General features: G+C 31.3%; 1 protein-coding gene across 2 annotated transcripts in view; it reads left to right on the top strand.

The window, feature by feature from the left end:
- The window catches only part of LOC126744345 (uncharacterized), a 562,211-nt gene that overhangs the window by 475,293 nt on the left and 61,870 nt on the right, over positions 1-25,048 (top strand). For both annotated transcript variants that reach the window (XM_050451722.1, XM_050451723.1), the window contains exon 2: positions 4,329-4,534. In XM_050451722.1, the coding sequence (XP_050307679.1) occupies positions 4,329-4,534 (206 nt within the window). The remainder of the gene's footprint in view (positions 1-4,328; positions 4,535-25,048) is intronic.

Below are 25,048 nucleotides of genomic sequence, written 5' to 3'. Positions count from 1 at the left end.
ATTTACAGATTAATATTATTCTTTATTATTTATTTTATTTTTACTAAGGATTCCAATGCTAAAAAAAAATCCATTTTCGTTATAGTTTTCGAGAAAATGAAGAAAAACTGTGAAGAGGTTTTTTCTAATTTTCTGGAAAACCATTGAACTTAAAAATTATTTTTCTATTGCATCTGATGCGCATTGATATTCCAAACAGCTTTTGTTTTAACAATTTTTTTCCTTATCCAATGGTTTTCCAGGAAAAAAAATTAAAACTTAAATTATGACCATTTTCCTATGGGTATCCCTTTAGATTTTTTGAGGACAACTCTTTTTTAGAAAATCAGGTATAACTTTTTTCTGGTACATTTTCCAAAAAAGTTTTATAAGACTTTCTTAAAGCATTTTAGGCAGTTTATTGATTTCCAAAAAAAAAAATTCAATTTCTTAAAAAAAATTTTTTTTTTTCAATTTTCCAGTCAAAATTTTTTTAATTTTGCAAAAATTTACCATAACTCCTTTAATTTTAGGTTTACGGCTAAATGTTATTTCTTATAATTTGTTCTATTTTTGATGTGGATTTCAATGCTTAAAGAAAGATTTCCATATTATCAGCTGCTCTCGAGATAATAAAGAGAAACTGTAAAGCGGTTTTTTCCATTTTTCTGGAAAACAATTGGACATAAAAAATATTTTTTTATTGCATCTGATGCGCACTAATATTCTAAGCAACTTTTATTTTAATAATTTTTTTCTTTATCCAATAGTTTTCTAGTAAAAAAATAAAAATCAAAAGTATGAACTTTATCCCAAAGATACCCTCTGGATTTTATAAGGAAGACTTTTTTGGGACAATTAGGTGTAACTTTCTTCTGGTACATTTTACAAAAAAGTTTTATTAGACTTTCTTAAAGCTTTTTAGGCAATTTATTATTTTCCAAAAAAAAAAGTTCAATTTCTTAAAAAAAATTTTTTTTTTCAATTTTTCAGTCAAAATTTTTGTAATTTTGCAAAAATTCTCCATAACTTTTTTATTTTCAGGTCTACGGCTTAATGTTATTCTCTATAAATTGTTCTATTTTTGATGTGGATTCCAATGCTTAAAGTAACTTTTCTATATTATCAACTGTTTTTGAGATAATAAAAAAAAACTATTAAGCGGTTTTTCCAATTTTTCCGAAAAACTATTGGACATAAAAAATATTTTTTTATTGCATCTGATGCGCATTAATATTCTCAACAACTCTTATTTGAATATTTTTTTTTCAACAAATAGTTTTCCAGTAAAAAAAATAAAAATCAAATTTATGAACTTTATCCCAAAGAAACCCTCTGAATATTAAAAGGATTATCTAGTCTAATAACGCTGTTTTTATATTAAATATTTATATGTAAAATTTTATTAAATTTAAACAAACAGTGCTATTAAATTAAATATTGAATATATATTTTCTGCAAAACATTTTTTTTATTAACACAACCCGTAGCCCCCCACCCACCCCAAACATTTATTCAGTAAGAGATTCTTTTGAAAAATCATCGTTTTTCGTCCATAATATCCAATCTAGTATTACTGTTTTTGTATTTAATATTTATTTATATACATATATATAATTATATAAAATTGAAATAAACAAACTCTGTTATTAGATTAAATATAAACGACGAAACCAGCTGTTATTCATGCGTATTATTTTGGAAAACGATGATTTTTGAATACAATTCCTTACTGGTAAGTTTTTTGGGGTGGGTGGGGGGCTAAGGGTAGAATAATTAAAAAAGGGTTTTTTTGCAGAAAATAGTTGCCTGAGAAAAATTTGGTTTTTAAGAAAATTATAGTGTATATATTATATATATTAATTTTTTTCGAAATAATCAAGAAAAACTTTGAAGAGGTTTTTTCCATTTTTCTGGAAAACCATTGAATTTAAAAATTATTTTTCTCTTGCATCTGATGCGCATTTATATTCCAAACAACTTTTATTTTAACAATTTTTTTTTCTTATTTAATTGTTTTCCAGGAAAAAAATAAAAACCAAAATTATGAACTTTATCCCAAACATACCCTCTGGATTTTATAACGTAGACTTTTTTGGGACAATTAGGTCTAACTTTTTTCTGGTACATTTTTCAAAAAAGTTTTATAAGACTTTCTTAAAGCATTTTAGGCAGTTTATTGATTTCCAAAAAAAAAAACTTTAATTTCTTAAAAATTTTTTTTTTCAATTTTCCAGTCAAATTTTTTTTTAATTTTGCATAAATCCTTCATAACTTCTTTATTTTGAGGTCTACGGCTAAATGTTATTCTTTATAATTTGTTCTATTTTTAATGTGGATTCCGATGCTTTAAGAAAATTTTCCATATTATCAACTGCTTTCGAGATAATGAAGAAAACCTTTGAAGCGCTTTTTCCTATTTTTCTGAAAAACTATTGGACATAAAAAATATTTTTTTATTGCATCTGATGCGCATTAATATTCTAAATAATTCTTGTTTAAATAATTTTTTTTTCCAATTAATAGATTTCTAGTAAAAAAATAAAAATCAAAATTATGAACTTTATCCCAAACATACCCTCTGGATTTTATAAAGTAGACTTTTTTGGGACAATTAGGTTTAACTTTTTTCTGGTACATTTTTCAAAAAAGTTTTATTAGACTTTCTTAAAGATTTTTAGGCAATTTACTGACTTCCAAAAAAAAAGGATCAATTTCTAAAAAAAAAATTTTTTTCAATTTTCCAGTCAATTTTTTTTTTAATTTTGCATAAATCCTTCATAACTTCTTTATTTTGAGGTCTACGGCTAAATGTTATTCTTTATAATTTCTTCTATTTTTAATGTAGATTCCAATGCTTAAAGAAAGATTTCCATATTATGAACTGTTTTTGAGATAATGAAGAAAACTTTGAAGCGGTTTTTTCTATTTTTCTTGAAAACAACTGGACATAAAAAGTAGTTTTTTATTGCATCTGATGCGCATTAATATTCTAAACAACTCTTGTTTAAATATTTTTTTTTCCAACTAATAGTTTTCTAGTAAAAAAATAAAAATCAAAATTATGAACTTTATCCCAAAGATACCCTCTGGATTTTATAAAGAAGACTTTTTTGGGACAATTAGGTACAACTTATTTCTGGTACAATTTTCAAAAAAGTTTTATAAGACTTTCTTAAATCCCTTTGGACAATTTATTAATTTCCAAATAAATTACTTCAGTATAATAAAAAATTTAAATTTTTTTACTCAAGAATTTTTATAGTTTTTTAAAAATCTTTTATAACTTCTTTAGTTTTCATTTTTCGACTAAATATTATTCTTTATTATTTGTCCTATTTTTTAATCAGGATTCCAGTGCCAAAGTAAAATATGACTTTAACTACTTACTAAACAAAATAAAAAATAAATAAAATAGTCCAAGAGCAAAAGCGTCAATAACCCAAAGAAAAATGAAAAATGGCTGCAAATATTGAAAATAAAATTCAAATAACTTAGGCACCTATAAGAAATGCCTGGAATAAAATAAAAATTAATTTATTTAATAAAAATAAAATAAGAAATTACTATACATGAAGACAAAAAATAGAAGAAATGTCCTGAAAATTGATACGTCAAATCACTGGAATAAAATTATAAATAACTAGGGAACATGAAAAAATGGCCTTCAGATAACTGAAATAAATTGAAAAATAACTTTAAATAATTAACATAAATAATTCGGAACAGAAAACAAGAAAAACACTAAAAATCACCTAAATATTTAAAGTCAAACCAGCAATATATAATAAATATCTTCAAATGCCTGGAATATGTAAAGAAATATACGACTTGAATAATTTACAAAATAGAGAAAAAAATTAAAATAGCTTTAAACGCCTGAAATTACTTTAAATATTTAAAGTACCTCGACAAATTACTATAAATGTGCAGAACAAAAAAGGATACTCGTAACTTATAATACGTAAAAAATTATTTCAAATAACCTGCAAAAATTGATAAATTACTTAGTTTTGAAAAAAAAAAAATAGAAAAACTAGGGGTTTATTCTTTAAAGCATATAGATCCTCTAGTTGACTATGTGTGGCACTTTTAACCTATAAACTTACTTTAAAAAACACTTTTTCACCAACCTTCCTCGATAGTTGATTATTGTCCCACTCAACACTAGAAGTGCATTTACCTAAGGAGTGCATTAGCATCCCTTTATACGAAAACCCTTCCAATCCTACACCTAATTTGGTAATCAAATTACACCGACAACAAGGGGTTTCAGGACAAACACACCTGACCACTGTACCAACTAAAGCAAAATTTAATTTATTTTAAAATGCGCGTTTTTGTTTCAGGTGTCATCTCTTTGCAACTGGAGAAACTATTGATACCGAGCCATGCAATAAGGAACACGAGCGTCATAATGGAGTGTCATTATAAACTAGAGGGTGAAACTTTATATTCTGTAAAGTGGTATAAGGATGGATACGAGTTTTATCGGTTTGTACCAAGAAATCAACCTCCTGCACAAGTGTTTCCTTTACCTGGAGTGTCTGTAGATGTAAGTACTATTTATGAATTAGATCTACTTATAGCTGTAAAAATCTAGGGGCATGTACTTATCTTACAGACTGATGTACAACACGAATTCTCCTCAAAAATTTGATTTAATTAAGATTCCTATTTTTTTCGCCCATAACAAAACTTAGGTATTAAATTTTCGTCATAAATTCCTCCCATTCATTCCAACTATTTCTCATGGCGTCTACTTAAATTACAAACTCTAGGTTTTCTTGCGCCGTTTAAGTTGAGGGCCCCTTTTTCTTAATTAGAACTTTTGTCTGAAGCTACATTCGGATAAATTCACGTTTTCCCCTAAATTAAACGGTTAATTAGATCAAATTCTTACCGTTTTATTATTGCGCCTTATCGCCTGCGGAGTAAGGAGCGAAAGAATTTTGATCTCTCGCTGGTGCATTAGGGAAATAATTATCGTTTATTTTTTCTTAGTAATTCGGGAAACTTATCACCTAAAATCATCTTTAAAAGTGTCACACCTAAGCAACTCTACATCATTCTATCGGAATTATAGCACATTGAGCGTGCTCACCGGTGGGCATTTCGAGTTTGCTTTCTGGGACCACTTACATGGAACGTGCCCAAAATACCTTCAAATCTGTTTCTACTCATAATTGTGGGTATGCGATTTTGGTACCACGATTTGGTTGACCAATAATCCCGTTACTGAGGCATTGGAAAAAGGCCAATCCCTAATATAATGCCAAAAAATTTTCGCGTTTCCACGGGATTGGTATCCACCCATTTCGCCACCTTGGCCTTCCGGTTTGGCAGCAATTCGCTATGAAGCAAACCTATTGGTTTCAGTCACAAATAGATTAATCATCTCATCGTTGATAAAATAGTTAAAGAATTCAGTTGGTTCTTTCCCTGCAAAGTCTGCACTAACAGCTGGAACAACACTAACATTCTGAGGGCTTTCACTGAAAGACAGTCGGTCTCCTTGAACGTGATCCCATTTATGCTTAGTAGTTAAAGTCGCTAGAGGTACGTTATCGTCTAAATCTTCGTCTTCGGATAATAATATAGCAGAATTATCTGAATTATTACCGGATGGATCACTTTCAACAGGAATAAAATCTTTATCTACGAGCGAATCATCTGAAAATCCGGTAATTTCCTCTTCTATTATATCTCTTGACTCGTCGTCGGACAGATTCTCCAGCTCCTTTGCCAACTCCTGATCCGATAGATATTTCTTAGCCATATTTGCTTAACTTTGAAACAAAAAAACACATTAAAGCTACGGGTGGGCATTCGGTCCCAAAATGTAAAATAGCATTCTGGAACCACGTGCCCACCCGTGGGTCACCGCAAAAAAATTACAAAAACAGCCAACAGTCAAACAACATAAAATGCAAAAAAATAACTATTAACAAAAAATATTCAGAATGAAAATTTGGTCCCTGGAAGTAAAATCCAAATGCCCAGGCACGCGGGGCTCAACGTGATAGAGGTAAACTCCTAGTTCAAGAAGTTTTCTTCACCTGCTTGGAAGAAAACGTGAAAAACTATCACAAAAGATCTACAGTGGAACACTATTTTAAGAAAAAGTGTTTTTTGAAGTATTTTCCAACATAATTATTTATCAATATTATGTACATTGATGAGGGTCGCGAATTTTCAAACAAAACTATCCACGCAAAATTGTTCATTGCTCAGTTAAAATTGGTCCGATTTCACTTTAGTTTCCACTTTTAGCTAGTGAATACTATGAAGTATCCTAAGTGCCTCAAATGTATTAGAATTTGGAAAAAGAGTAATTAAAATAATTTATAGTTTTTCCAAGCTTTTGAGGTTTCAGATATTATAGACTTTACTTAGGAAAATTGCTAAATGAACAGTATTATGCGGTACGCAATGCAAGTTTTAATTAAAAATTTTAGATCGAACCTATTTCATATATTCCTGGGATTTTTAGACATTTTTAATAATAATACAGTTACAGGAGAATCAATTAAATATATAAATGTACAAGTACGAATGCATGAACTGTATTAGATTCATGCAACTAAACTATAAAAGGATTGTTATATAATAAAAAAAAGTAGTGAGTTTGAGAAAATAAATAATAAAAAATCAACACTAAATTAGGATAAGAATCAAGAATTAATTTAAATCTAAAGATCAGAAAAAAAAATTAGTAAATCAATGTATTTAAACTAAATAACCTAGCCTCCCCCACCGACCATACGCAGGTGACTCAAAATAAGTGCCAAATTGTCATGGTGAATGTCACAGGAATCAGCAATAGTGTTAAAGTTTTGACACCTAAAGTGAATAGGACTCTGATACAGAATGTTGGACCTGGCTGTGTCCAAGTTAAAAGCTGGACACTGTCTAGATCCTGGGCGTGGTCTATAAAAGCAAATCCTTTGCAAAAGGGATGGGCATTTAATTTTATGGTTAAGTAAATTAAACAAGAATTTCACCGAATGCATTTCTCCCCTCTTCGCAAGTGACCGTTCAGTATATCTAGAGAGCAGCAGGTTATGGTCAAAACCCCTTGGAGGATAGACTCCATCATCCTTAAATGCCAAACATTGCCGTTGGACTGATTCTAATAGGTGATGTGCTGGTTGTAAATGGGAGACCAAATGAGAGAGCTGAAGTCCAGCCTGGATCTAACAAATGCATAGTAGAGAGTTTTGGCAGTTGCAGTGTTCGAAAAAAGTTTGCAATTTCTAATAATAAAGCCCAGCATGCGAGTAGCTCTAGAAACAGTATCTTCGATGTGAGGGATAAAAGAAAATTTTTGGTCAAAGGTGACTCCAAGATCCTTAAAACAGGTAGACCTTACCAGAGACTCATCATTAACTGAGTAATTAAAGACAATTGGACTTTTGATTCGAAAGTAGCTGGCCACATTACACTTGGAAACATTAAGGTTAATCCGGTTCAAAGTGCACCAATGGTGTTCAGTATTGATGTTCTCTTGCAGTTGACCACAATCTGCTATAGAGTCAATCCTATGGAAAAGCTTTAGGTCATCAGCATATGCTAACCGAGAGCAATTGAGGGTGGAGATCAAGTCATTAGCGAAAACATTAAAGAGAAGAGTGCTCAAGTTAGAGCCCTGAGGAACTCCAGAGGTGGGTAAAAAACAAGCAGATCTAAAGCCTTCGACCACCAAAAAATGAGAGCGGCCAACTAAATAGGAGTTATGGAGCTTTATCAAGCGATCGGAGAATCCAAACTGGCGTTCAAGCTTATTTAATAGAATGAAGTGGTCAATCTGGTCAAAAGCCTTTTGAAAGTCTGTGTAGATAACATCGATTTGACCTCTATCATTAAGTGCTTCGCACACAAACTGAGAGAAGAATGCTAGGTTTGTAGAACATGAGCGGCCAGAAACAAAGCCATGTTGATCGTTGGCCAGCATTGACTTAACCTTGGGAAAAATTAATTTATAAAGAGCCAACTCGAATAACTTTGAGAAATTGCACTGAATGGATATAGGGCGGTAATTCTCTATTGTTTCAGCATCGCCCTTTTTAAAGATAGGGCAAACTTTGGCTTGCTTCCAGATATTGGGAAAAATACCTGTGTTAAGGATCAGATTAAAAATGTGGAGCAGAGGGTCTGTAAGTGCAACAGAGCAGTCCTTAGCTAAAAAACTAGGAATTAGATCTGGGCCAGAGGTCATTTTGCTTTTGAGACACTTGCTCTAAATATCTCTAGATGATGATTAGACTTGGAAATCTGAAAATCACGAAATGCTCTTTCCTTTTTATGTATATTACGAATGATGTCCCCCGAAAACCAGGAAGGGAAACGTCTTTTACGTTTTACCTTGAAGGTTACCGCTCTAGCGAAAGTGTTGTTCAGTATATCATAAAAAACATCACAGGCAGAGTTGACGTCCTGCTGCACCATGACAGGCGACCAATCAGTATCTAGCAGCAGCTGATACAAAAGCGGAAAGTTAGCCTTTCTAAAATTAAATTCCTTTATTTCAGCTTTATTAAGGGGTAGGCTATTGAGAGAGATAGAGCCTGCATGGAATTCAAATGACAGTGAAGGATGGTAGGTATCCTCCTGGACAAGAGATGCACCGCTGTTAAGTACAGAGATATTAAAACTTGCAAAGATTAAATCCAAACAGCGAAGATTGTTATTTACCACGTTATTGAATTGCTTATAGTTTAGCAAATCAAAAAAATGACTAAGAAGTTGACATTTACTATTGGGAGATACAGAGTGTTCAATATAAGTGGGGACATTAAAGTCTCCCAGGATAATCACATGTTCAGAATAGATTACATTAACCATGGTAAAGGCTTCGAAAAAGCGTTCTAATTGCACGGAGTCGATGGAAGAAGGAACGTACAATACAAAAATATACAGTATGAAATGATTAAATTTGACTCTACATCCTACCAGGTCGATTTCCGGTATTTCTTGGCTAATCGCAGAGAGGTCGAGGGCTTCCGAGGAGAGGTGGTTCAGAATCCCCAGTAGAACACCACCATCCCTTGAAGCAGCAACAAGGTCAGTTCTTCTGTCAGAACGGTACATTACGTATGAATTGGGAAGGATTTCACCATCAAGTATATCATTTTGGAGTCAATATCTTAGCCAGAAGTAGACGCAGCACTAAAAAAGGTATTGGTCTTGGAGCGCAGGCCGCGGGTATTCTGGTAAAAGCAAGAAACTAGATTTTTTAAGGAGTGGGAGGAGGGAAAGCCAATGGCATCTTAGATGAGGTAACCTTCACCTGTAATGCATCCAACTTTGTCCTGACCCTTTCAAGTTCATCCAGTACAACAGGCAGTTTAGATATTTCAGTCTTCAGCACTCCAACATCCCTTTTAAGTACTCCTACACGATCGATCAGTGCCAGCAGCTGCTTGACGCTGCCTAAGCACTCTTTAGAGTAGAAGGGCATAGGTCTCTTGCTTAACACCACTAGTTGTTGGTTTTTCTGTGGTGATCTTTTGGTTTAATCAACTTCTTTGTATTATTTTTCTTTTTGGAATAATTTATTTAAAATAATAAATTCCAGGCAACTGAAGAAGTTTCCCATGTTTTCTCGACATTTGTAATAATTATTTATGTATAACAGGCAAATTTTTGGTATATTCCAGGCATTTGGAGAAATCTATTCCATTTTCCAGGCATGTAATGCCTAGAAGACTTTTGAGGTTATTTTACATTTATATGTAGCAGAAAAAGTTAAAAAAGACTTTAGTTAGATTTAGATGCAGAAGACTTTTAGATATTTAGACTTTTGTGGGGCATTTGACATTGTCAAGTTTTGTGCAAAAACTCCACAACGAATTATTTTACAAGGAAACTTATTAGGATAGAGAAACTTATCGGCTCTAATTAAAGGCTAAAATCAGTACAAACTTGTCAAATTATTCAGATTTTTGCAAAGTCTTTGTAGGAAATGAGGTCTTAGTAGCATTAAAAACTGCAACATTGTTCCGTATTTTTGCTCAAATTACAGAAAGCTTTTAAGTGAAATTTCGATTTATTTAAAAAATACACCTATACACACAAGGAAATTAATATTACTACTGCTCTAGTTTTACTCCAGTTTCCATTATTTTATAGAAAACATCCAAAACTATCACAAAAGTTGTACACTATTTAAAGCAAAACTATTTTCCCACATGAGTATTTAATAATATTGTGTAAATTGATGAGGGTCGCGAATCTTCAAACAAAACTCCTCGTAAAAGTGTTCATTGCTCAGTTAAAATTGATCCGATTTTACTTCATTGGAATAATATAAGCTAGAATACTTCCAAATATTCCAATTAATATAAGAAATTAGATTTAGAAAAAAATTAGAAACAATTAGAATAAGTTTTTTATAAATTACTGTAAGTACCCTAAATTTCTCTGAACTCTTTAATTTCTAATTTTTCAGGATTTTGAGGTCGCTTCAAATTTTTTCACTTAATTACCAGTGTTATGCAATACAATTTTTTGGAAATTTTAGATCGGGTTTATTTCATGTATTCTTGGGACTTTTAGGCATTTTTGAAGATTTTCAAAGTTTTTGAAGTATTTTTTAATTTATTCCAGGCATTTGAACAAATATCTTATAATTTCCAGGTGTTTGTTTTATCGTGGTAAATTTCATATCAATTATAGGATTCTTTATCTGCAGTAACTGTAAAACGATGAAGGCATTCTGTAAATCAAATTCTGCATTTTAATTTTTACTTAAATCACAGAAAACTTTGATAATTATAAAATAATTATAAAAAATAATAAATATTATATATTTCATTAAAAAAATACACTAAAACACTCACCATAGTAAAAATATTTTTTAGGTGCTACTGAAGACACTAATTTTTTAAATTAATATTTAAATTGATAAGGGTTGCACATTTTCAAACAAAGACATACTTATCCAACAATATTATTTAAACCGATGAGGGTCACGAATTTTCAAACAAAAGCTATTGTAGCACGTTGAGCCCCGCGTGCCCACCGGTGGGCATTTGGATTTTACTTCCAGGGACCGAATTTTCATTCTGGATATTTTTTGTTAATAGTTATTTTTTTGCAGTTTATGTTGTTTGTGGATCAGTACTCTGTCGACTTTTGGCTGTTTTTGTAATTTTTTTGCAGTGCATGTTTAAGCAAATATGGCTAAGAAATATCTAGCGGATCAGGAGTTGGCAAAGGAGCTGGAGAATCTGTCCGACGACGAGTCAAGACATATAATAGAAGACGAAATTACCAGATTTTCAGATGATTCGCTCGTAGATAAAGATTTTATTCCTGTTGAAAGTGATCTATCATCCGATAACGATTCATCCGGTAATAATTCAGATAATTCTGCCATATTATTATCCGGAGACGATAACGTACCTCTAGCGACTTTAACTACTAAGCAAAAATGGGATCACGTTCAAGGAGACCGACTGTCTTTCAGTGAAAGCCCTCAGAATGTTGGTGCTGTTCCAGCTGTTAGTGCAGGGAAAGAACCAACTGAATTCTTTAACTATTTTATCGACGATGAGATGATTAATCTATTTATGGCTGAAACCTATAGGTTTGCTTCACAGCGAATTGCTGCGGCAATATCAGATCCAAATCGGAAGGCCAAGGTGCCGAAATGGATGGATACCAATCCCGTGGAAATGCGAACATTTTTTGGCATTATATTAGGGATAAGCCTTCTTCCAATGCCCTAGTAACGGGATTATTGGTCAACCAAATCGTTGCACCAAAATCGCATACCCACAATTATGAGTAGAAACAGATTTGAAGGTATTTTGGGCATGTTCCATGTAAGTGATAATAAGAAGGACAGGACCCCTCTTAGTACAGTCAATCTGTAATTAAAAAAGGCCAGAACTTTAAAAAACTATCCAAGTCGCTAATTTTTTGGTCGATTGTATTCCCGAAGAAAAGGTTAAGTCCTCGGAATTGAGAGTCAACTCCGCCCCCCTTTTTTGGGAAACTCAAACAGTTTTTCAAATCGATTTTGCGGGTAAACAGTGAGTCATGCAGAAAAACTTATTGAACATAAAATGTAGAGCTTTTTGTGCTCTACAATTCATCTCATGGGCCCAAAGCTGTAGAACCAAAATTCGAAAAGTTAGAGGGCGCCAAAGTCACCAAAAATTACTTTTTTCATTTTTTCACTGAGAAACAATTTTTTTTTTACTATCGCGAGGATTGCAAAAATGTAGAGGACAAAAATACCTACAAAATGCATATCTTACTTTTTTTTTCGATTTACCGTTTTCAAGATACAAGGATTAAAATGTCGTGTAGTGCTTCGCGAGGATGAAAAAAAAGCAGCTGCTCGCTGGACCGCTGTCCCCCTTTCCACTCCCACTCTCCCCGTATCTACTCTCCGTACAGTTTTGACGTAAACACGTACATTTCGCTCATAGAGTAATTAAAAGTAAGAGAGGGTTCAATCCCATAGTGACAAGTGGGCACCATCTTTACCCTAAACTCGATTGCAGCGTACGGTTGCGGTCTAACCGAACTAAAATAATTGACATTTGTCACAGTCGGTAAAGCTTTTCAAGTTGTGTATATCTGGAGGATACACCTGGGATTTCAAAGTATATACCGGCAGTGAAAAATCAAGTGAATTTGCAGTTTCTGAAAAGGTAGTCATGAAATTGATGGAAGGTCTTTTGGACAGTGGCCGCACACTTTACACTGACTACTGGTACGCGAGCGTATCATTAGCCAAAAGACTGATTGACCGAAAAACGCATTTAGTTGGTACAATTAGAGCAAACCGCAAAGGTAATCCTCAGGAAGTAATAAAGGAAAAGTTGAATCGAGGTGGAATTGTAGCTCGGCAAGATAATGACAAAACTGTAGTCCTGAAGTGGAAGGATAAGAGAGACATCAGCATGCTAAGCACCAAACACGATGATTCTACCGTTACTTTAGCAAAGAAAGGAAAGGAAGTCATTAAACCGAAAGTAATTGTTGACTATATTCCGGGCAAGGCCTTTATCGACTTATCGGATCAAATATCACCAAACGCGCCTTTTCTAAGGCGAACTTCAAAATGGTACAAACGCCTAGTGTTTCATCTCACTACTGCTACAACAATAGTAAACACATTACATCTTTACAATAAAATAAATAAGAAAAAAATCAGCTTCACCACTTTCAAAGAAGAGGTAGTTTTAGGTCTCACTGAAAACGACGAAAAACTTAATACTGTTTCTCGTCCTTCCACGTCAAGAACGCAACGCTGCACGTTGAAGGAAGTGGAAGGCCAAAGACGAGTTACTCGAAAGAGATCAATAATTTTTTCTAGGCACTTAACGTCTTTAAAAAAAAAAGGAGAAGAAGGAGAAGAAGAAGAAGAAGAGAAAGAGAAGAAGCGTTGAGTTCAACTGCTTGTAAGAAGTCAAAAATTTCTTCCAGGCATTTAACTTCACAAGAAGAAGAAGAAGAAAAGGGGAAAGAGAAAAAACGTTTGGCTCAACTGCCTGTAAAAAATCAATAATTTTCTCTAGGCATTTAACGTCTTTAAAAAGAAGAAGGAGCAAAGAAGAAGAAGAAGAAGAAGAAGAAGAAGAAGAAGAAGAAGAAGAATAAGAAGAAGAAGAAGAAGAAAAAGAAGAAGAAAAAGAAGAAGAAGAAGAAGAAGAAGAAGAAGAGAAAGAGAAGAACCGCTGAGTTCAACTGCCGGTAAGAAATCAATAATTTCTTCCAGGCATTTGACATCTTTAAAAAAAAGAAAAAGAAAAGAAGAAAAGTAGAAGAGAAAGAGATGAACCGTTGAGTTCAACTGCCTGTAAGAAATCAATAATTTCTTCCAGGCATTTAACGTCTTTAAAAAGAAGAAGAAGAAAAAGAGAAGAAAAGTAGAAGAAGAAGAAGAAGAGAAAGAGAAGAGCCGTTGAGATCAACTGCCTGTAAGAAATCAATAATTTCTTCCAGACATTTAACTTGAAAAGAAGAAGAAGAAGAAGAAGAAAACGAGAAGAAGAATTTGACGTCGTTGAACGTTAAATGCTTAGGCATTTGACGTCTTTAAAAAGAAGAAGAAGAGAAAGAGAAGAACCGTTGACTTCAACTGCCTGTAAAAAATCAATAATTTCTTCCAGGCATTTAACGTCTTTAAAAAGAAGAAGGAGCAAAGAATAAGAAGTAGAAGAAGAGAAAGAGAAAAACCGTTGAGTTCAACTGCCTGTAAGAAATCAATAACTTTTTCTAGGCATTTGACGTCTTTAAAAAGAAGAAGAAGAAAAAGAGAAGAAAAGTAGAAGAAGAAGAAGAAGAGAAAGAGAAGAACCGTTGACTTCAACTGCCTGTAAAAAATCAATAATTTCTTCCAGGCATTTAACGTCTTTAAAACGAAGAAGAAGAAGAGAAAGAGAAGAACCGTTGAATTCAACTGCCTGTAAGAAATCAATAATTTCTTCCAGGCTCATATAGTTAGTATAAAAATAGCGTTACTAGAATGGGATAATATCGACGTAAAACAGTGATTTTTCAGAAGAAAGCATTTTTTCTTGGGCAACTATTTCCTGCAAAAAACCGTTTTTTAAATATTCTACCCTATAGCCCCCCACCCACCCCACACAACTTACCAGTAAGAAATTGTTTTAAAAAATCATTGTTTTTCAAAATAATTCGCATGAATAACAGCTTGTTTCATCGTTAATATCTAATGTAATAACACAGTTTGTTTATTTAAATTTTATATAATTATATATTTGTATATTAATAAATATTTAATACAAAAACAGTGCTACATCATTGGATAATGTGGACGGAAAACGGTGATTTTTCAAAAAAAAATTCATCATTATGTTTGAAGTGTAGTAATCGAGTATATACCTTGACGTTATACGGTTGATAACTGTACTGTAATTGTATTGTTATTGTATAACTGTACTATACTTATAATAGGATTTTTTCACATTCTACTCGAAACCCTTAAGGTTATGTGAGAAAAGTATAGAAACAAAAACTGTAGATTTTTTTAAAACTTATAAGTTTCTTAAAAACCAATTTTTCTTTGGCAACTATTTTCTGCAAAAAAACCGTTTTTTAATTATTATACCCTTAGCCCCCTACCCACCCTACACAACTTACCAGTAAGGAATTGTATTCAAAAATCATCGTTTTCCAAAATAATTCGCATGAATAAAAGCTGGTTTCATCGTTTATATCCAATCTAATAACACAGTTTGTTTATTTAAATTTTATATAATTATATATTTGTATAATAATAAATATTGAATGCAAAAACAGTGCTACTAGATTGAATATTATGGACAAAAAACGATGATTTTTCAAAAGAATCTCTTACTGGACAAATGTTTGGGGCGGGTAGGGGGGTAATGGTTAAGTTGATTTAAAACAATGTTTTGCAGAAAATATATATTCAATATTTAATTTATTAGCACTATTTATTTAAATTTGGTAAAATTATTACGACACTAACTATTTTGTAATATTATTTAAACCGATGAGGGTCACGAATTCTCAAACAAAACTTACCCTCTTCAAAAGTGTTTACTGCTCAGCATAGATTTGTCCGAATTTACTCTAGTTTCCACTTCCAGTAAAAGAACGAAACAAAATACAATAAAGCACCACTTATTAAAAGCACATATTTTATAAACACTTTTATTCAAATTCAGGAGGGTCACGAATTTTCAAACAAAAACTAATTTTTTCTAGGTTCGATTTTACTCCAGCTTTCACTCCATATAATTCCTATGTTGGAAATAAATTACTTTGATTTCTATAAAACAACAACAGCAGGGATATAGACTTTTTTGTAATCACTTGACAGAGCTAAGTAAGGCCTTGATTAAGTCAAAGAATGTTCCAAGTAAACAATTTCTCTTTCAAACGTTAGTAAGAGAAGTTTAAACCAAACAAAGTTTCTTAATTTCCCAATCTCTTAATCACTCATTAAGTCGTTTAGGGAAAACATTGGCAACATTGTGGTGCAACAGTAAAACAACATTCTCCAGCAGGATATAAAATAAGATGCCAGGGAAAAGCGAACGAAGGGGGTCGGTTGTCCATCTGAGGTTTTAGTAAAGGCCATAATCTCGCAAGATAGGACCGCAATTCGGTCGGACAAAACCTTAAAAGCACATCCGAAGTTATACGATCAAAGTTGGGACTGGGGGGCGGGTTTTTCAAAGTCAATTGTCTGCATGGCGAGCCGCTATCTTTATTTAGGCGAATCGAATTAACTCGAAAACAACCGAAACTATCCAACAGTTTTGTGATTTCTCCCGGAAACCGGGGATCCTCCGAAGTGCACTTGTGTTCGGCGTTAATTTATTTTAACCGAATCAAGTGCGGTATTAGAGAGCAAATATCTAAAAGTTATTTAATTGAACTTTGAAACTTGCCGCATATATATTTCGGACAACCGAACGATAATTTTATAATGGGGGCGAAATTCAATTCGCACGTGTACTTTGCGTTAATGCTCTTACAGGCGAAAATTCACTTTAAAGTTTTCTGTAATTCAATCAAAAATTTATGTATAAAATAATGTTGCAGCCTCTGCTTATGATGGACCTGCTATAATTCCAAAGATTTTTTATATTTTAGACCTTAATCTAATGATATTTTGAAATACAAAAAAACTCGTTTTACTACCGACAATGTTTTTATAAAAATCTTAGTATTTTGACAACTCGTTTAAAGATTTTTTTGATTTTAGATCTAAATGAAAGCTAATGAGTTTCTCTATTAAACGATCCTTTGTGAAGTTATTGAGGGGCTTTGCAACGGATTGAAAAAAACTTTACAATGTCAGATGCATCACGAAATTCTATATAGGTAGAAAACTCACATATCAATTTCAGTGCTTTTGGTCTCACACGAAAGGTGATAAGCTGATCTTTCTATAGGTCATCAAGGAATTAAAAAAATATTTATTTATTTCAGACAATTAAAGTCTTTTCTCATTCCTTCCAGTTGTTTTTCGAAGATAGATTTTGTTTGAAAATTCGCGACCGTTATCGATTTAAATAATAAAGTTAATTAAAAAAATACTTTTCGTTAAAGATGATTTTTTTCATCAGTTTTTTTTTTTTAAATACAATTTGATTAAGATTTATCTTAAAGACATTAAAAGATATCTGATAATAAAAATCGCTTAAGAGAAATTACAATATAGTAATTTACTTGGTCAAAGGCTTCACTGAAGTCTAAAAAGATTCCATGTGTTCCATTAAGCTTGTGTCCTAAAATTACTTATAGGACATATACAATGACTGATGTCTTGTTTGAGAATTCGTTACCTTCATCGATTTAAGTAACATCGTTTACTAATTATGTTTAATAATTTAAAAAAAATATCCTTTACTTAAACTAGTGTTCTACTGTAGACCCTTTTGTTGTAGCTATTAATTATTTCTGTAAAACAGAGTAACGAATTTTGTTAGAAAAATTTATTACAATAAAAGAGAAGAAAAGAGGAAAGAAGGGAAGTAACATTTGACTTAATTGCATGTAAGAAATCAATAATTTCTTACAGGCATTTGACGTCTCTAAAAAGAAGAAGAAGAAGAAAAAGGGAAAGAGGAGAAACATTTGGCTCAACTGCCTGTAAGAAATCAATATTTTTTTTCAAGAATTTGGCGTCCTTAAAAAGAAGGAGAAGATCAATAAGGAAAAAAAGAAGAAAAAGAAGAGCAGAATGTTTGAAAGAAATTAAAAATGAGAAGAAATCGATATTAAGCATATATCAGCATTTGACGTCTATAAAAACAAGAAGACGAAGAAAAAGGAGTGAAGGAATGTTGAGCTCAACTGCCTGTAAGAAATCAATAATTTTTTAAAACTGATGGTACAACACTCACAATAGTGGCGCTTAAAAATTATCTGGCGAATTAAAAGGATCAAAAAATAATCCAGATTTAATTGTTCTTTTATATCAGTTAAAAAAAGTTGTTATGAACTTTGGACATCTCTCTTACTTTACATAAATAACTTGTAGCAATCAATAGAAAAATTTGCCAGGCACGTATACATAAAATCTGCTTGCATTTAGCAACTATAAAGTCACTAAAATATATTATGCGCTAGTTAAACAGAGAAATATGAAAAATATTATAAAGTATATGATCTTCTAAAATCACTGCCAACAATGATATTATTTCATTGGTTTACGACTATGATAAACAAAATGCCATTCTCTCATCATAAACTGTAAACTAAATACTTTGTGCAACTAAGGATAAAATATGACCCCTATTAACATAATATCCAGTAAGTAGTGAGTTGTTTAGCCCACGTTAACGTTGACACAAAAATCAATTTTTATTGTAAATTCAACACCGAAAAGGTAAATTACTTCGGGACTGCATAAGGGGCGTGCTTCCGACAGCAATATTGCCTGCACATCAGATATTACATCTATAAAACCCGTTAAGACACTCACTTGTGTTATTTTCCCCGGAAAACATCCGGGCTTTTATCAAACTATTATGCACTTGTCCGTCCTCTGGAAACTGAAGATTACTTTCAAATCGGGTTTTAGTTTGATACGATGAGTCTGCGCTGAGTTGCGAGATTTGCTTTATTGGATTCAGATCAATTCAGTCAGATTGGAATTTTATTTTAATGAATGGAAGTTAGCGGTTATAGCCTTGTTTTTGAGGAATATAATGGGGTGTTTTCAGGTTTTAATCGAAAACCTTAAGGTTATGTGAGAAAATTAAAGATACGTGAGCTGTAGATTTTTTTATTAGCTATAATTTTCTTAAGAAGCATTTTTTTTAGGCAATTATTCTCTGCAAAAAAGCAGTTTTTTAATTATTCTACCCTTAGCCCCCCACCCACCCCACACAACTTACCAGTAAAGAATTGTATTCAAAAATCATCGTTTTCTAAAATAATACGCATGAAAAAAAGCTGGTTTCGTCATTTATATCTAATCTAATAAAACAATTTGTTTATTTAAATTTTATATAATTATATATTTGTTTATTAATAAATATTTAATACAAAAACAGTGCTACTAGATTGGATATTATGGACGAAAAACGATGATTTTTCAAAAGAATCTCTTACTGGATAAAAATTTGGGGTGGGTGGGGGGGGTAAGGGTTATGTTGATGAAAAAAAAAGGTTTTGCAAAAAATATATATTCAATATTTAATTTAATAGCACTGTTTAAATTTAATAAAATTTTATATATAAATATTTAGTATAAAAACAGCGTTTTTAGATTGGATAATATAGACGAAAAACAGTGATATTTTAGAAGAAAGCATTTTTTCTTAGGCAAATATTTTCTGCAAAAAAAACGTTTTTTTATTAACCCTACCCTTACACCCCCCACCCACCCCACACATCTTACCAGTAAGGAATTGCTTTCAAAAATCATTGTTTTCCAAAATAATTCGCAGGAATACCAGTTGGTTTCGTCGTTTATATCTAATCTAATAACACAGTTTGTTTATTTAAATTTTATATAATTATATATTTGTATAATAATAAATATTTAATACAAAAACAGTGCTACTAGATTGGATATTATGGACAAAAAACGATGATTTTTCAAAAGAATCTCTTACTGGGCAAATGTTTGGGGTGGGTGGGGGGGTAAGGGTTATGTTGATGAAAAAAAAAGTTTTTGCAAAAAATATATATTCAATATTTAATTTAATAGCACTGTTTATTTAAATTTAATAAAATTTTATATATAAATATTTATTATAAAAACAGCGTTATTAGATTGGATAATATGGACGAAAAACAGTGATTTTTCAGAAAAATTTTATCAAATATTTATGACGTAGTAATGGAGTTTAAAAACTAGATATGTAAATCCCGTATCAACTTTTTTAAATGCCGAAACTTTCTCCCTTGTGTAAACAGAATTGTATATGATATACGTATATTCTATAGCTTAACAAATATAAATTGACAATATACAGATGATAAATATATCAATATTTTTAATTTAAGAACTGTATTTTGAAACTAGATAATAAAAAGTTAGCCTAGAACCAAGAAAAACGTAAATTTGTTTAAAATTAATTGACTTATCTTAAAAAAGTAAATTTCCACTTATGGACAAAAAACGGTGATTTTTCAAAAGAATCGTTTACTGCCCAAAAGTTTGGGGTGGGTGGAGGGTAATAAGGGTTGTGTTGTTAAAAACAATATTTTTGCAAAAAATATATATTTAATTTAATAGAACCGTTTACTTAAATTTGATATAATTTTATATATAATATTAATAATATCTTTATAATAATTTACAGAGTAAATTACAAATGGTGAAATTGCAGCATGCTTCCTATCTTAACCATATAACTAACAAAATAACTATAAATACTATATACGTTTAAATAGTCCCATAAAAAAAAGTCTAGAGGTGTCAAATCTGGCGAACGAGCTGGCCATTCCACCCTTGACGGCTATTAGAAGCAAAAGGTGTACGAAACTGAACCTGCTTCAGTATTGGATTTACGACAAACAATAACGAATATTTGTAGAAATTATTTAAGTAAAGAAGTTCAAGGCAACCATTTCCAGCATCTTCTCAGTTGAACTTAATGTATTTATTCGATATATCAAGTTAAATATTAATGTATTCAAGTAATTATTAAATATACCACCATTTTGTAGTAGGTCAAGATATTGAATTCTAGGGTTATAAAGTACTCGTCAGGACCACCATTTTCATTTAATTTTTTTTTCAAGATGGCGCCCAGCAACCATCTTGATCTATATTTTGAATTGATCCGTTCAAAAAATAAATAGGGGGGGGGGGGGCGTTAAAGAAAAGCACTGTATATACACATATAATAACCAAAAAATTATATAGTTTATTACAAGATTTTCTAAGTAATATATCTATAATTGTAAATTCTATGAGTTAATCAGAAACGGAATATAGTAAAAAAGGAGAGAAAAAAATTATAATTTGTTGCAAATACTAAGTACAGGTTTAAATTGATTTTATAAAGAATTTCTTAATTCTAAGTTTAAACAGGGCAGGCAGCTAAGATCGGAAGGTATCGCATTATATTGTGCATATATACAGTAACTGAAAGTTCTTTTAATAAACATGTTTTGTGCTGAAATAAGTGTTTAGTCAAATATGTAAAGACATTTTCAAAATTTAATTTCTACTGGTTTTTCAGATATGGGCGGTTTTTGAAATTTTGAAAAAAAATAGGTAGTATGAAAACAGCGTTACTAGATGAGATAATATGGACGAAAAACAGTAATTTTTAAGAAGAAAGCATTTTTTCTTGGGCAACTATTTCCAAAAAAAACGTTTTTTAAATATTCTACCCTTAGCCCCCCACCCACCCCACACAACTTACCAGTAAGAAATTGTTTTCGAAAATCATTGTTTTTCAAAATAATTCGCATGAATAACAGCTTGTTTCATCGTTAATATCTAATGTAATAAAACAGTTTGTTTATTTAAATTTTATATAATTATATATTTGTATATTAATAAATATTTAATACAAAAACAGTGCTACATCATTGGATAATGGGGACGGAAAACGGTGATTTTTCAAAAAAATTTCATCATTATGTTTGAAGTGTAGTAATCGAGTATATACCTTGACGTTATACGGTTGATAACCGTACTGTAATTGTATTGTTATTGTATAACTGTACTAATAATAGGATTTTTTCATATTCTACTCGAAACCCTTAAGGTTATGTGAGAAAAGTATAGAAGCAAAAACTGTAGATTTTTTTAAAACTTATAAGTTTCTTAAAAACCAATTTTTCTTTGGCAACTATTTTCTGCAAAAAAACCCTTTTTTAATTATTCTACCCTTAGCCCCCCACCCACCCCACACAACTTACCAGTAAAGAATTGTATTCAAAAATCATCGTTTTCCAAAATAATACGCATGAATAAAAGCTGGTTTTGTCGTTTATATCCAATCTAATAACACAGTTTGTTTATTTAAATTTTGTATAATTATATATTTGTATATTAATAAATATTGAATAAAAAAACAGTGCTACTAGATTGGATATTATGGATGAAAAGCGATGATTTTTCAAAGGAATTTCCTACTAAATAAATGGTTGGGGTGGGTGGGGGGGTAAGGGTTGTGTTGATAAAAAAGCAATGTTTTGCAGAAAATATATATTCAATATTTAATTTATTAGCACTGTTTATTTAAATTTAATATAATTTTATATATAAATATTTAGTGTAAAAACAGCGTTATTAGAGTGGATAATATGAACGAAAAACAGTGATTTTTCAGAAACATTGCATGAAATATCTGAAATGTAGTGATCGAGTATATACCTTGACCTTATACGGTTGATAACTGTACTAATAGGATTTTTTCACGTTCTACTCGAAAACCTTAAGGTTATGTGAGAAAAGTATAGATACAAAAATTGTAGATTTTTTTATATCCTATAATTTTCTTAATAACCAAATTTTTCTCAGGCAACTATTTTCTGCAAAAAAACCCTTTTTTAATTATTCTACCCTTAGCCCCCCACCCACCCCACACAACTTACCAGTAAAGAATTGTATTCAAAAATCATCGTTTTCCAAAATAATACGCATGAATAAAAGCTGGTTTTGTCGTTAATATCTAATCTAATAACACAGTTTGTTTATTTAAATTTTATATAATTATATATTTGTATAATAATGAATATTTAATATAAAAAACAGTGCTACTAGATTGGATATTATGGACGAAAAACGATGATTTTTCAAAAGAATCTCTGACTGAACAAATGTTTGGGGTGGGTGGGGGGGTAGGGGTTCTGTTGATAAAAAACAATGTTTTGCAGAAAATATAAATATATTCAATATTTAATTTATTAGCACTATTTATTTAAATTTGATAAAATTTTACATATAAATATTTAGTATAAAAACAGCGTTATTAGATTGGATAATATGGTCAAAAAACCGTGATTTTTCAGACGAATTTCATCAAATATTTGGATCTTCTTTGACAAACTACGTTGGATTCCTTGTATCTAGATGAAAAACTCCTTTTCCAGGTGAATTTAAATAAAAAATACAATTGTATTGCCTTAAGGATGCTTAATACCCATACAAACGTAAAAAATCTAATCTCACATCCAATTACCCTTTAATCAGAAAATGGACAGCGAAACACGGAACCGAGTGAGCTCTTTGTCTAGCACGGAAATCTATTTAAACAATAACACCTCGTGAACGCTTTGTCCGTCGGCAGTCATATGGCGAGATTTGCCCAACGCATTGTCTTAAGTTTTGGGTCACCGGGAACATTAACTCCACCTTAATAGAACTTCTCTTGGCTTTACCCAACTATACGAAGTGACGAAGTAGAAATCCCCCTTTGTCGAATTCGCCAAGTTATGCCGACCGTTAACTGAAGGGTTTAAGTGAAGAACTACACGGATTCCTTTAAAGAAGGTTAGAGGGGTGTTCCTGGATTATTTTAAAGGACGTTATTTTAGGGTAAAAGCAAATTTTTTCTTATTAGATGGCATTGTTTGAAAATTCGCTTTCTACATCAGTGTGAATAATAACTAATTAACTTGGGGCAACTCAGGTTAGAGTGAATGAGTCAATTAAATGTAGCCGATTCTCAGTAGTCATCAGTAAGTTCTGTTGCATGTTAATGCATAAATATTTCGGTATATAACTTTTGTTCTTTTTCCTGTTTTCCGACTTAAATACTTCCCAATACTTTAAATATTTCCCAATATAAATAATATTTGTAAATCCAAATTCAATTTTTCGTTTGTTATCCGATTGCGCCGATTAAGCGGAATCCAATATAAATTTCAAACAATATTAGCATACTTAATTGAATGGAAGCTAACTGATTTAATATTCAAGCTTTACCGGCGAGCACAAAATGCTTGTGCACATGTTAAAAAGCCAATTGTATAGGAATTTACAACAATTGTTAACAATAATTTATTTGAATTATAATGCAAAAAAACCCGAATACTTCCCCACAAAAGCAAACAGAAAGTTCATCGGTAATCTCTCGCAATAACAGCGAACGGATGCTACGAAATAAACACGTATTCATTTCAGTCTGGAATGCCGTAGTCACGATTTCGGAAATGTACCTAGCGACATTAACGTTAGTTCTTAATGGCGATGGGAATATCAATGGAACGAGGTCGTTATCCAGAGTTTGCTGCCTGTTACTACATGCCTGTTGTTAGGATCGTGATGAGTTATTATCTTTGTTTTGTTATTAAAATTTTGGGTTTTCTTAATTTACTGGATATACCTTACTTGAGAAAGCACGAAATAAAAATTCTGAAGCTTTTAATTTATTTCTAAAGTATCATTACTTTTAAAAATACGTTAAAAGCCTTGTTACTTGTTTTCATTATATACTAAAATTCTATTATAATTAGAAGCACTTAAATATATTTTTAATTGATTAATAAACAGTATTATTTAGATTGATGAGGGTCGCGAATTTTAAAACAAACCTAACCATAAAAACCCGTTCGTGGATACCGTAAAAATTGCATAATGTTGGTATAATGTCCACTTCTAAAGAACTAAAATTACTTAAACTATTACCTTAAATTAATAATATGGACGGAAGAAGGTTATAGGTTAATTTGCTTAAAATTCTTCAAGTTATGTTTTTTTTTGCAAGAGAAGCCTTAAAAGTTATTTTTGTTCCATTTTAAATATTTATATCAAGAGCAATTTACAAAAACGAACTTCTTGTAATTATAAAGAGATGTATCAAGGTCAGTCAATGGAAGAAGAAGATTTTAAGTAAATTGGCCCTCTCTTTGTAGAGTGATTTTTTTTCCCGAAAATGGTCCAAAAATTATTATAGTCCAATTTTCAAAATTCCTAAGAAATTTAAATCAAGAGAAATTTACTTGAAACTTCTTAGAATTATAAAAAGGTCTATTGACAATCGATGAGAGAAAACTGTAGGTAAATTAGTTTTCTGTTTTTAGAGTTATGATTTTTTTTTCAAAAAAGCCCAGAAAATATTTAAGTCCAAATTAAAAAAAATCATAAGAAATTCATATCAGGAGCAATTTACTTATAACTTCTTGGAATTAAAAG

This window comes from Anthonomus grandis, chromosome 14, assembly GCF_022605725.1.
Source record: "Anthonomus grandis grandis chromosome 14, icAntGran1.3, whole genome shotgun sequence".
Taxonomy (NCBI): domain Eukaryota; kingdom Metazoa; phylum Arthropoda; class Insecta; order Coleoptera; family Curculionidae; genus Anthonomus; species Anthonomus grandis.
This window is presented reverse-complemented; position numbering and strand designations above follow the sequence as displayed.